The following is a 12,335-nucleotide window of genomic DNA, read 5'->3' as shown; positions in this document are numbered from 1 at the left end:
CGGAGCATTTTTGCACATAGTAAGCGCTTAACAGATACTATTGTTATTATTGTTCTCATTATTAATTGAGCGCTTACTGTGTGCAGAGCATTTTTGCACATAGTAAGTGCTTATATTATTATTATTGATTGAGCGCTTACTGTGTGCCGAGCACTGTACTAAGCGCTTGGGAAGTACAAGTTGGCAACGTGTAGAGACGGTCCCTACCCAACAGCGGGCTCACAGTCTAGAAGGGGGAGACGGGCAACAAAGCAAAACATATTAACAAAATAAAATAAATAGAATAGTAAATATGTACAAGTAAAGTAAATAGCGTAATAAATCTGTACAAACATATATACAGGGGCTGTGGGGAGGGGAAGGAGGTAGGGCGGGGGGGATCAATTAATCATATTGAGCGCTTACTGTGTGCAGAGCACTGTACTAAGCGCTTGGGAAGTACAAGTCGGCAACACATAGAGACGGTCCCTACCCAACAGCGGGCTCACAGTCTAGAAGGGGGAGACAGAGAACAAAACCAAACATACTAACAGAATAAAATAAATAGAATAGATATGTACAAGTAAAATAAATAGAGTAATAAATATGTACAAACATATATACATATATACAGGTGCTGTGGGGAGGGGAAGGAGGTAAGATGGGGGGGATGGAGAGGGGGATGGGGAGGGGGAGAGGAAGGAGGGGGCTCAGTCTGGGAAGGCCTGTCTTAATCCCCATTTTACAGATGAGGGAACTGAGGCCCAGAGAAGTGAGTTGACTTGCCCAGAGTCACCCAGCTGACAAGTGGCGGAGCTGGGATTTGAACCAATGACCTCTGACTCCAAAGCCCGGGCTCTTTCCACGGAGCCACGCTGCTTCCCCAGTACTCTGAGCTCCTGATGGGGTAGTGGGCTCTGGGCATATTACTCCCCTCCTCAAAAACCTCCAGTGGCTACCAATCAATCTGTGCATCAGGCAGAAACTCCTCACCCTGGGCTTCCAGGCTGTCCATCCATCCATCCCCTGGCCCCCTCCTACCTCACCTCCCTTCTCTCCTTCTCCAGCCCAGCCCGCACCCTCCGCTCCTCCGCCGCTAATCTCCTCAGCGTAGCTCGCTCTCGCCTGTCCCGCCATCGACCCCCGGCCCACGTCCTCCCCCGGGCCTGGAATGCCCTCCTCCCTCTGCCCACCCGCCAAGCTAGCTCTCTTCCTTCCTTCAAGGCCCTACTGAGAGCTCACCTCCTCCAGGAGGCCTTCCCACACTGAGCCCCTTCCTTCCTCTCCCCCTCGTCCCCCTCTCCATCCCCCCATCTTACCTCCTTCCCTTCCCCACAGCACCTGTATATATGTATATATGGTTGTACATATTTATTACTCTATTTTACTTGTACAGTACAGTACTAAGCACCGGGGTGAGTGCAAGCGAATCGGGACGGACACAGTCCTTGTCATTCATTCATTCATTCAATCGTATTTATTGAGCGCTTACTGTGTGCAGAGCACTGGACTAAGCGCTTGGGAAGTGCAAGTTGGCAACATATAGAGACGGTCCCTACCGTGATCACCTTGTAACCTCCCCAGCGCTAAGGGATATGTACAAGTCCCTACCCAACAGCGGGCTCACAGTTTAGAAATAATAATAATGGTATCTGTTAAGCACTTACCGTGTGCAAAGCACTGTACTAAGCACTGGGGTGCGTGCAAGCAAATCGGAATGGGGACAGTCCTTGTCATTCATTCATTCATTCATTCAGTTGTATTTATTGAGCGCTTACTGTGTGCAGAGCACTGTACTAAGCGCTTGGGAAGTACAAGTTGGCAACATATAGAGACGGTCCCTACCCAACAGCGGGCTCACAGTCTAGACATAATAATAATGGTATCGGTTAAGCACTTACCGTGTGCAAAGCACTGTACTAAGCACCCAAGTGAATGCAAGCAAATTGGGATGGGCACAGTCCTTGTCATTCAGTCATTCAATCGTATTTATTGGGCGCTTACTGTGTGCAGAGCACTGGACAAAGCGCTTGGGAAGTACAAGTTGGCAACGTATAGAGACGGTCCCTACCCAACAGTGGGCTCACAATCTAGAAATAATAATAATGGTATCTGTTAAGCACTTACCGTGTGCAAAGCACTGTACTAAGCACTTGGGTGAGTGCAAGCAAATCGGGATGGGCACAGTCCTTGTCATTCATTCATTCATTCATTCATTCATGCAATCGTATTTATTGAGCGCTTACTGTGTGCAGAGCACTGGACAAAGCGCTTGGGAAGTACAAGTTGGCAACATATAGAGACGGTCCCTACCCAACAGTGGGCTCACAGTCTAGAAATAATAATAATGGTATCTGTTAAGCACTTACCCTGTGCAAAGCACTGTACTAAGCACCGGGGTGAGTGCAAGCAAATCGGGATGGGCACAGTCCTTGTCATTCATTCATTCATTCATTCAATCGTATTTATTGAGCGCTTACTGTGTGCAGAGCACTGTACTAAGCGCTTGGGAAGTACAAGTTGGCAACATATAGAGACGGTCCCTACCCAACAGCGGGCTCACAGTCTAGAAATAATAATAATGGTATCTGTTAAGCACTTACCATGTGCAAAGCACTGTGCTAAGCACCGGGGTGAGTGCAAGCAAATCGGGATGGGCACAGTCCTTGTCCTGTGTGGGGCTCCCGGTCTCAATCCCCATTTTACAGATGAGGTTAACCGAGGCCCAGAGAAGTGAAGCGACTTGCCCAAAGTCACACAGCAGACAAGTGGCAGAGCCGGGATTAGAACCCGGGACCTTCTGACTCTCAGGCCCGGGCTCTATCTTCTAGACTGTGAGCCCACTGTTGGGTAGGGACCGTCTCTATATGCTGCCAACTTGTACTTCCCAAGTGCTTAGTACAGTGCTCTGCACCCAGTAAGCGCTCAATAAATACCATTGAATGAATGAATGAATGAATGAAAAGCCACGCTGCTTCTCTGATCTGATGCCCTGTATTCACCCCGGTGCTTCGCACAGTGTCCTGGCACCTAAGATGGTCTTTTAGACTGAGCCGCTGTTGGGTAGGGACCGTCTCTATACGTTGCCAACTTGGACTTCCCGAGCGCTTAGTACGGTGCTCTGCACACAGTAAGCGCTCAATAAATACGATTGAATGAGTGAATGAATGGTGAATGCCATTGTTAGGGGGAAGGGTTAGGAGAGGGGAAGGAAGGGGAGGCCTTCACGGGCCATGTCTGACCATTTTCTCCTCCGTGAATGCAATTTTTTCCTCACAAGTCGACAAAGTCACGGAACTCCAGGTTCCCTTACCGATCAGGCACGCGAGACCGCCTCTCCCTCCTTCATCATCATCATCAATCGTATTTATTGAGCGCTTACTGTGTGCAGAGCACTGGACTAAGCGCTTGGGAAGTCCAAGTTGGCAACATATAGAGACAGTCCCTACCCAACAGTGGGCTCACAGTCTAGAAGGGGGAGACAGAGAACAAAACCAAACATACTAACAAAATAAAATAAATAGAATGTGACCCGCGGTTCGGAAGATGCAGGAGAGGGGAGAAGCCCGCTTAATCGAATCTTCCATCTCTATTACAGGTTCGCAGCCTCTGGCGACGTGCAGCGGCATATTATCATTCACTCGGGTGAAAAACCACACTTGTGTGACACCTGCGGGCGAGGTAAGGCCGCGGTTTTAATCAATCAATCGATCAATCGTATTTATTGAGCGCTTACTGGGTGCAGAGCACTGTACTGAGCACTTGGGAAGTCCCAAGTTGGCAACATATAGAGACAGTCCCTACCCAACAGTGGGTTTTAATAATAATAGTAATAATGATGATGGCATTTATTAAGTGCTTACTATGTGCAAAACACTGTTCTAAGCGTTGGGGAGGTTATAAGGGTTGTCCCACACAGGGCTCACAGTCTTCATCCCCGTTTTCCAGATGAGGTCACTGAGGCCCAGAGAAGTGAAGTCAAAGTCCCAAAGGTTTTCTCTTCCGCCGGGCAGGTTCGCGACCAGCGTGGGCAATCAATCAATCAATCAATCGTATTTATTGAGTGCTTACTGTGTGCAGAGCACTGTACTAAGCGCTTGGGAAGTCCAAGTTGGCGACATATAGAGACAGTCCCTACCCAACAGTGGGTTTTAATAATAATAGTAATAATGATGATGGCATTTATTAAGCGCTTACTATGTACAAAGCACCGTTCCAAGCGCTGGGGAGGTTACAAGGTGATCAGGTTGTCCCACGGGGGGCTCACAGTCTTAATCCCCATTTTACAGATGAGGTCACTGAGGCCCAGAGAAGTGAAATCAAAGTCCCAAAGGTTTTCTCTTCCGCCGGGCAGGTTCGCGACCAACGTGGGCAATCAATCAATCAATCAATCGTATTTATTGAGCGCTTACTGTGTGCAGAGCACTGTACTAAGCACTTGGGAAGTCCAAGTTGGCGATATATAGAGACAGTCCCTACCCAACAGTGGGCTCACACTCTAGAAGGGGGAGACAGACAACAAAACCAAACATATTAACAAAAGAAAATAAATAGAATAGACTGTGTGCAGAGCACTGTACTAAGCGCTTCCCTTCCCCACAGCACCTGTATATATGTTTGTACGTATATATCACCCTATTATTTTACTTGCACATATTCTATTCATTTTATTTTGTTAATATGTTTTGTTTTGTCGTCTGCCTCCCCCTTCTAGACTGTGAGCCCGCCGTTGGGTAGGGACCGTCTCTCTATGTTGCCAGCTTGGACTTCCCAAGCGCTTAGTGCAGTGCTCTGCACACAGTAAGTGCTCAATCAGTCGTATTTATTGAGCGCTTACTGTGTGCAGAGCACTGGACTAAGCGCTTGGGAAGTCCAAATTGGCACCATATAAAGACAATAAATGCGATTGAAAGAGTATGTACAAGCAAAATAGCGATTGAATGAATATGTACAAGCAAAATAAATAAATAAATAGAAATTATTATTCTCTTTAAGCGCATGCCCTTTCCGTTCTTCCAGGGTTTAGCAACTTCAGTAATTTAAAGGAGCACAAGAAGACCCACATGGCCGACAAAGTCTTTACCTGCGACGAATGCGGGAAGTCGTTCAACATGCAGCGCAAATTAGTAAAGCACAGGATCAGGCACACGGGCGAAAGGCCTTACAGCTGCTCTGCCTGTGGTAAGTACCGAGGGGCCCCGGGCGACTCAGAGCGGAACAGAAGCAGCGGGGCGTCCGAAGGACCCGACGCTCCCTTTTAATAATCATCATCAGTCGTATTTATTGAGCGCTTACTATGTGCAGAGCACTGTACTCAGCGCTTGGGAAGGACAAATTGGCAACCTATTGGCAATAATTGGCAATAATAATAATGATAGCATTTATTAAGCGCTCACTATGTGCAAAGCCCTGTTCTAAGCGCTGGGGAGGTGACAGGGTGATCAGGATGTCCCACGGGGGGCTCACAGTCTTCATCCCCATTTGACAGGTGAGGGAACTGAGGCCCAGAGGAGTTAAGCACAGCTGACAAGTGGTGGAGCCGGGATTCGAACCCATGACCTCTGACTCCAAAGCCCGGGCTCCTTGCACTGAGCCATGCTGCTTCTCACTTTTAGACTGTGAGCCCGTTGTTGGGTAGGGACCATCTCTATACGTTGCCAACTTGGACTTCCCAAGCGCTTGGTCCAGTGCTCTGCACACAGTGAGCGCTCAGTAAATCCGATTGATGATGATGATGACCCGGCTTCTGATCCCCGCGTCTGTTGTGGGTTCTAATCCCGGCTCCGCCGCTTATCGGCTGTGAGCCCACTGTTGGGTAGGGACTGTCTCTATATGTTGCCCATTTGTACTTCCCAAGCGCTTAGTACAGTGCTCTGCACACAGTAAGCGCTCAATAAATACGATTGATGATGATCAGCTGTGTGGCTTGGGCCAGCTCACTTCACTTCCTCAGTTCCCTCATCTGTGAAATGGGGATGAAGACTGTGAGCCCCATATGGGACAACCTGATCACCCTGTATCCCCCCCCCAGCGCTTAGAACAGTGCTTCGCACATAGGAAGCGCTTAACAAATACCATCATTATTATTACTTTCTGTTCCTCAGTGACCTCATCTGTAATAATAATAATAATGGCATTTATTAAGCGCTTACTATGTGCAAAGCACTGTTCTAAGCACTAGGGAAGTTACAAGGTGATCAGGTTGTCCCCCGGGGGGCTCGCAGTCTTCATCCCCATTTTCCAGATGAGGGAACTGAGGCCCAGAGAAGTGAACTGACTTGCCCAAAGTCACACGGCTGACAAGTGGCGGAGCTGGGATTTGAATCCATGACCTCTGACTCCAAAGCCCGGGCTCTTTCCACTGAGCCACGCAGCTTCTCTGGTCCATACTGGGTTAGGGATGAAGACTGTGAGCCCCCCGTGGGACAACCTGATCACCTTCTATCTCCCCCAGCGCTTAGAACAGTGCTTTGCACATAGTAAGCGCTTAACAAATGCCATCATAATTATCATTATTATTATTATTAGTATTATTCTCTGGGCCTCAGTTCCCTCATCTGTGAAATGGGGATGAAGACTGTGAGCCCCATATGGGGCAACCTGATCACCCTGTATCCCCCCTAGGGCTTAGAACAGTGCTTCGCACACACGAAGCGCTTAACAAATACCATCATTGTTATTATTCTCTGTTCCTCAGTGACCTCATCTGTAAAATAGGGGTGAAGACTGTGAGCCCCCCGTGGGACAACCTGATCACCTTGTATCTCCCCTAGCGCTTAGAACAGTGCTTTGCACATAGTCAGCGCTTAACAAATGCCATCATAATTATCATTATTATTATTCTCTGGGCCTCAGTTTCCTCGTCTGTCAAATGGGGTTTAAGACCAGGAGCCCCCTGTGGGACATGGACTGTGTCCAACTTGATAAGCTTGTATCTGCCCCAGTGTTCAGTACAGTGTCTGGCACATAGTAAGCGCTTAACGAAGACCGTTTAAACAAGAACCACGTAAATACCCCTTCTCAGAGAAGCAGCGTGGCTCAGTGGAAAGAGCACGGACTTTGGAGTCGGAGGTCATGGGTTCGAATCCTGCCTCTGCCACTTGTCAGCCGTGCGACTTTGGGCAAGTCACTTCGCTTCTCTGGGCTTCAGTTCCCTCATCTGGAAAATGGGGATGAAGACTATGAGCCCCCCGTGGGACAACCAGATCACCTTGTAACCTCCCCAGCGCTTAGAACAGTGCTTTGCACATAGTAAGTGCTTAATAAATGCCATCATTATTATTATTCTCTCTAAAGATGACAGTTAGGAATGGGAATTCTGAAGCCAACTGTGCTTTGGGAATGGCAGTTTCATGCAGCGAAATAAATGCCTAGGCGAGTAGCCGCCTTAGTAGATAGAACAGGGGCCTGGGAGACAGAAGGTCCTAGGTTCTAATTCTGCCTCCGCCACTAGTCTGCTGTGTGACCTTGGCAAATCACTTGGTTTCCCTTGGCCTCAATTGCCTCATTTGTCCAATGGAGATCGAGACTGTGAGCCCCACCTGGGACAGGGAAGCAGCGTGGCTCAGTAGAAGGAGCCCGGGCTTAGGAGCCGGAGGTCATGAGTTCTAATTCTGCCTCCGCCGCTTGTCAGCTGTGTGACTATGGGCAAGTCACTTAACTTCTCTGGGCCTCAGTTCCCTCATCTGGAAAATGGGGATGACGACTGTGAGCCCCACGTGGGACAACTTGATCACCTTGTATCCTCCCCAGCGCTTAGAACAGTGCTTTGCACGGCACGTAGTAAGCGCTTAACAAATGTCATCATTATTTATTATTATTATTATTATGTCCAACCCGATTTGCTTGTACCTCCCCCCGCCCAGTGCTTAGTACAGTGCCTGGCACATAGTAAGCGCTTAAATACCACAGGTATTCCCCCCTGCCCGGTGCTTAGTACAGTGCCTGGCACATAGTAAACGCTTAAATACCACAGTTATTCCCCCCTGCCCGGTGCTTAGTACAGTGCCTGGCACCTGTATATATGTATATATGTTTGTACATATTTATTACTCTATTTATTTATTTTACTTGTACATATCTATTCTATTGATTTTATTTTGTTAGTATGTTTGGTTTTGTTCTCTGTCTCCCTCTTTTAGACTGTGAGCCCACTGTTGGGTAGGGACCGTCTCTATATGTTGCCAACTTGGACTTCCCAAGCGCTTAGTACAGTGCTCTGCACACAGTAAGCGCTCAATAAATACGACTGACTGATTGATTGATTAAATACCACAGTTATTCCCCCCTGCCCGGTGCTTAGTACAGTGCCTGGCACACAGTAAGCGCTTAACAAATACCACAGTTATTATTATTATTATTATTATTATCATCATCATCATCATCATCCCGCGAATCTGTTTCAGCCGCCATCCCAGGCCCCAAAGTGGGTTTGTGTTCTTTTGATTATTTTTCTGGCTTTTTTTTTTTCCTGCTTTTTTCACTGCAAGCACTGTCGTTCGGAGGGCTAATTAGTGGCTTGCACATTTTAACTCCAGCTCGGCAATCAGTTTACTCGGCCATTTGGGCCATTTGTACATATTTATTACTCTATTTATTTATTTCTTTTACTTGTACATATCTATTCTATTGATTTTATTTTGTTAGTATGTTTGGTTTTATTCTCTGTCTCCCCCTTTTAGACTGTGAGCCCACTGTTGGGTAGGGACCATCTCTATATGTTGCCAACTTGGACTTCCCAAGCGCTTAGTTCGGTGCTCTGCACACAGTAAGCGCTCAATAAATACGACTGATTGATTGATTGATTAAATACCACAGTTATTCCCCCCTGCCCGGTGCTTAGTATGGTGCCTGGCACACAGTAAGCGCTTAACAAATACCACAGTTATTATTATTATTATTATTATTATTATCATCATCATCCCGCGAATCTGTTTCAACCGCCATCCCAGCCCCCAGAGTGGTTTTGTGTCCTTTTGATTATTTTTCCGGCTTTTTTTTTTCCTGCTTTTTTCACTGCAAGCACTGTCGTTCGGAGGCCTATTTAGCGGCTTGCAATTTTAACTCCCGCTCGGCAATCAGTTTACTCGGCCATTTGGGCCATTTGTACATATTTATTACTCTATTTATTTATTTTACTTGTACATATCTATTCTATTGATTTTCTTTTGTTAGTATGTTTGGTTTTGTTCTCTGTCTCCCCCTTTTAGACTGGGAGCCCACTGTTGGGTAGGGACTGTCTCTATATGTTGCCAACTTGGACTTCCCAAGCGCTTAGTCCAGTGCTCTGCACACAGTAAGCGCTCAATAAATACGACTGATTGATTGATTGATGTAGGCTGCCACTTGTCCGAGAAGCCAGGGAAACTCCGTGCCGACTAAACGCACAGAACAACCCTCCCCTCTGCCTTGCAGTTTTGAAGAGGGACCGCTCTCAACGGACACGTCCTCTGCGTCCTTCCGCCTATTCCAGCGGTCTCGGCGGCGGAGCAGAAATGGGGAGGAATAGCTAAATTCCAGCTCACGCCAAGCACGCTGTAAATTTCTGACTATTCTGAAGAACGAGGAAAAGGAGCCAAATAAATGACAACTTTTCTTTGAGGAAATTGCATCTCCATTAGCGTAGGAAGCAAGCAGTGCGGTAAAGCTAATATTTTCCACAGGCGGATTTGAGGGAGAGCACTTATTCTATTTTTCCCCTAAAGTATTTGTTAAGCGCTTACTGTGCGCCAGGCACTGGGCTAGATAATAATAATAATAACAATAACAGTAAAAAATGTTGGTATTTGTTAAGCGCTTACTATGTGCCGGGCATTTTCTAAGCCCTGGGGTAGATACGAGGTTCTCGGGTTGTCCCACGTGGGGCTCCCAGTCTTAATCCCCATTTTCCAGATGAGGTAACTGAGGCACAGAGGACGTTAAGTGACTTGCCCAAAGTCACACAGCTGACGACTGGCGGAGGTGGGATTAGAACTCACGACCTCTGACTTCCGAGCCCATGCTCTTTCCACTAAGCCACGCTGCTTCTTTGGGTTATGGTTCCAGAAATGGTATTTTTTACATTTTGGTAAGGATGGCATTTTTAGGGTTTGGTAAATGCTGGAGTAGATACAAACTAATCAAGTTGGACACAGTCCATGTCCCATGTGAGTTTACAGTCTTAATCCCCATAATAATAATAACAATGATGGCATTTATTAAGCGCTTACTGTGTGCAAAGCGCTGTTCTAAGCGCTGGGGAATTTACAGAGTGACCAGGTTGTCCCACGGGGGGCTCCCAGTCTTGATCCCCATTTTACAGATGAGGTGACTGAGGCCCAGAGAAGTGAAGTGACTTGCCCAAAGTCACACAGCTGGCAATCGGCGGAGCCGGGATTCGAACCCATGACCTCCACGTTGCGCGTTAGGGAACTGAGGCCTAGAGAAGTGACTCGCCCAGGGTCACACGGCAGACCGGCGGGAGAGCCGAGGTGAGCACCCGTGCTCTCTGACTCTCAAGCCCGGGCTCTTTCCACTAGGCCAAGCTGCTTCCACACCACTCTTAATGGGAGACTCCAAATTCTGGAATTCCTTCCTTCCCACTTTCGGCCTGGCCAATCCCAGAGAAACGGACGGGCCGAGCCGTCCACTCGCGGGGGAGTCGCCTTGAGAAAGGCAGCGGCTGCCACCTCAGAGTCTTGGCTATCCCTCTTGGAAGGATTAAAGCCTTCACCGTTCTCCTCCATTCATTCATTCAGTCGTATTTATTGAGCGCCCACCGTGTGCAGAGCACTGGACTGAGCGCTTGGGAAGTACAAGTCGGCAACGTATAGAGACGGTCCCTACCCAATAGCGGGCTCACAGTGTCGAAGAGCCTGGCCTAATGGAAAGAGCGCCGGCCTAGGGGTCAGAGGTCCCGGATTCCAATCCCCGCTCCCTCGCTTGTCTGCCGTGTGACCTGGGGCAAATGACTTCACTTCTCTGGGCCTCAGTCCTCCCACCTGCAAAATGGGGACTCAATCGGTGTCCTCCCTCGTACTTCGACTGGAAACCCCACGTGGGACCCGATCCCCTCGAATCTCCCCCTCGCGCTCAGCACGGGGCTCGGCCCAAGGCCGGCGCCGAAGCGAAAACGGGCGGCGCGGTCCAGGTGTGAAAGCGAGTTTCCTTGCGGCGCCCCAGGGAAGCGGTTCGGGGGCTCCGGGGACCTGCGGCGGCACGTGCGCACGCACACCGGGGAGAAGCCCTACACCTGCGAGATCTGCAACAAGTGCTTCACGCGCTCCGCCGTGCTGCGGCGGCACAGCAAGATGCACTGCCAGCCCGGGCCCGGGGGACCCGAGGAGCCCGAGGAGCCCGAGGAACCCGAGGAACCCGAGGACTCGGCCGGCCCCGGGCCCGCCCGGCTTCCCGCCCGGCCCGGTGGGGCCTCGGCCGGCGCTCCCGTACCCGCCTACGGCAAGGTGAGGGGCGCCTTCCAGCAGCGGGGGGGCCCCGGAGAAGCCCAGCTCCGAGCCCACCCCGCCGCCACCCCCTCACCCGCCTTACCCGTATCCGCGGGGAGAGACGGCCGCGGGCGGCGAGCCTCCGCAGCCGGACGGCCTGTCCGCCGGGCGCTCCTCTCTGCCCGCCCTGGACGGCCCCTGGCCCGACCCGCTGGGCGGGCGGGCCTCCTCGGCGCCCTACAGGGCCGGCGAGGGGCCCTTCTTCTCCAGCATGACCCTCTGGGGTTTGGCCATGAAGACCCTGCAGAACGAGAGCGAGTTGGACCAGTGAAGCCCCGTGTCTCGTTTCCCCCGAATCCCCGACGGCCGGTCAGCTGTCGTGCCCCGCCAACCTCAGGGGGCCGTCTGCCAGTCGGGGGGGAAAGCCCCACGCCACGTCCGGCCTCCCTCCCTCCCCACGGCCAGCCGGCCGCGGACCCGACCCGTGCCGGGTCAAGCAAGCAGACGTGGGACGAAGAGGAGGACGAGAAGGGGGAGACGGCGGACGCCCGGAGGGCCGAGGCCCACGGCCCAAAGCCTGAGAAATCCCAGTTCACGGGAGCCTCCCGTCGACGACGCCGTCGACTCGCTGTGCGATTCCTTTGGGTTGTGGTGCCCGAAACTTTATTTTTTGACATTTTTATAAAGGACGACGTTTTTCGGGTTTGGCAAGAAGTATTTTTTCGCAGAGGTTTAATTGGTATATTTTGTCCCGTATGTTGTAATTTAATCGGAATTAAAGAAAAGTTGCCTTCAGGAGATTGTCCGCAGAGCGTTTCCAGAGTGACGAGCGTCCCCGAGGCCTCGGAAGGACGGTCGACCCCAAGTATCGACTTCTTCTTTAAGGAAAGAAAGACGGTAATTCCCCGCTTCTGGGTCTAGGGTCAACGCTGT

At 50.0% G+C, this 12,335-nt stretch overlaps 1 protein-coding gene across 1 annotated transcript in view; it reads left to right on the top strand.

The window, feature by feature from the left end:
- ZBTB49 (zinc finger and BTB domain containing 49) overlaps positions 1-11,827 on the top strand; it is a 54,096-nt gene extending 42,269 nt beyond the window's left edge. Inside the window, 4 exon segments of the mRNA XM_038744929.1 lie at positions 3,578-3,660; positions 4,999-5,160; positions 11,140-11,524; positions 11,526-11,827. Of these exon segments, the coding sequence (XP_038600857.1) occupies positions 3,578-3,660; positions 4,999-5,160; positions 11,140-11,524; positions 11,526-11,733 (838 nt within the window). The 3' untranslated portion in view covers positions 11,734-11,827.
- The last annotated feature ends 508 nt before the right edge of the window (positions 11,828-12,335 follow it).

The sequence above is a fragment of the Tachyglossus aculeatus genome, chromosome 4 (assembly GCF_015852505.1).
Source record: "Tachyglossus aculeatus isolate mTacAcu1 chromosome 4, mTacAcu1.pri, whole genome shotgun sequence".
Lineage (NCBI taxonomy): Eukaryota > Metazoa > Chordata > Mammalia > Monotremata > Tachyglossidae > Tachyglossus > Tachyglossus aculeatus.
The sequence above is the reverse complement of the archived record's forward strand: the minus strand, read 5'-3'. Positions and strand labels throughout refer to the sequence as shown.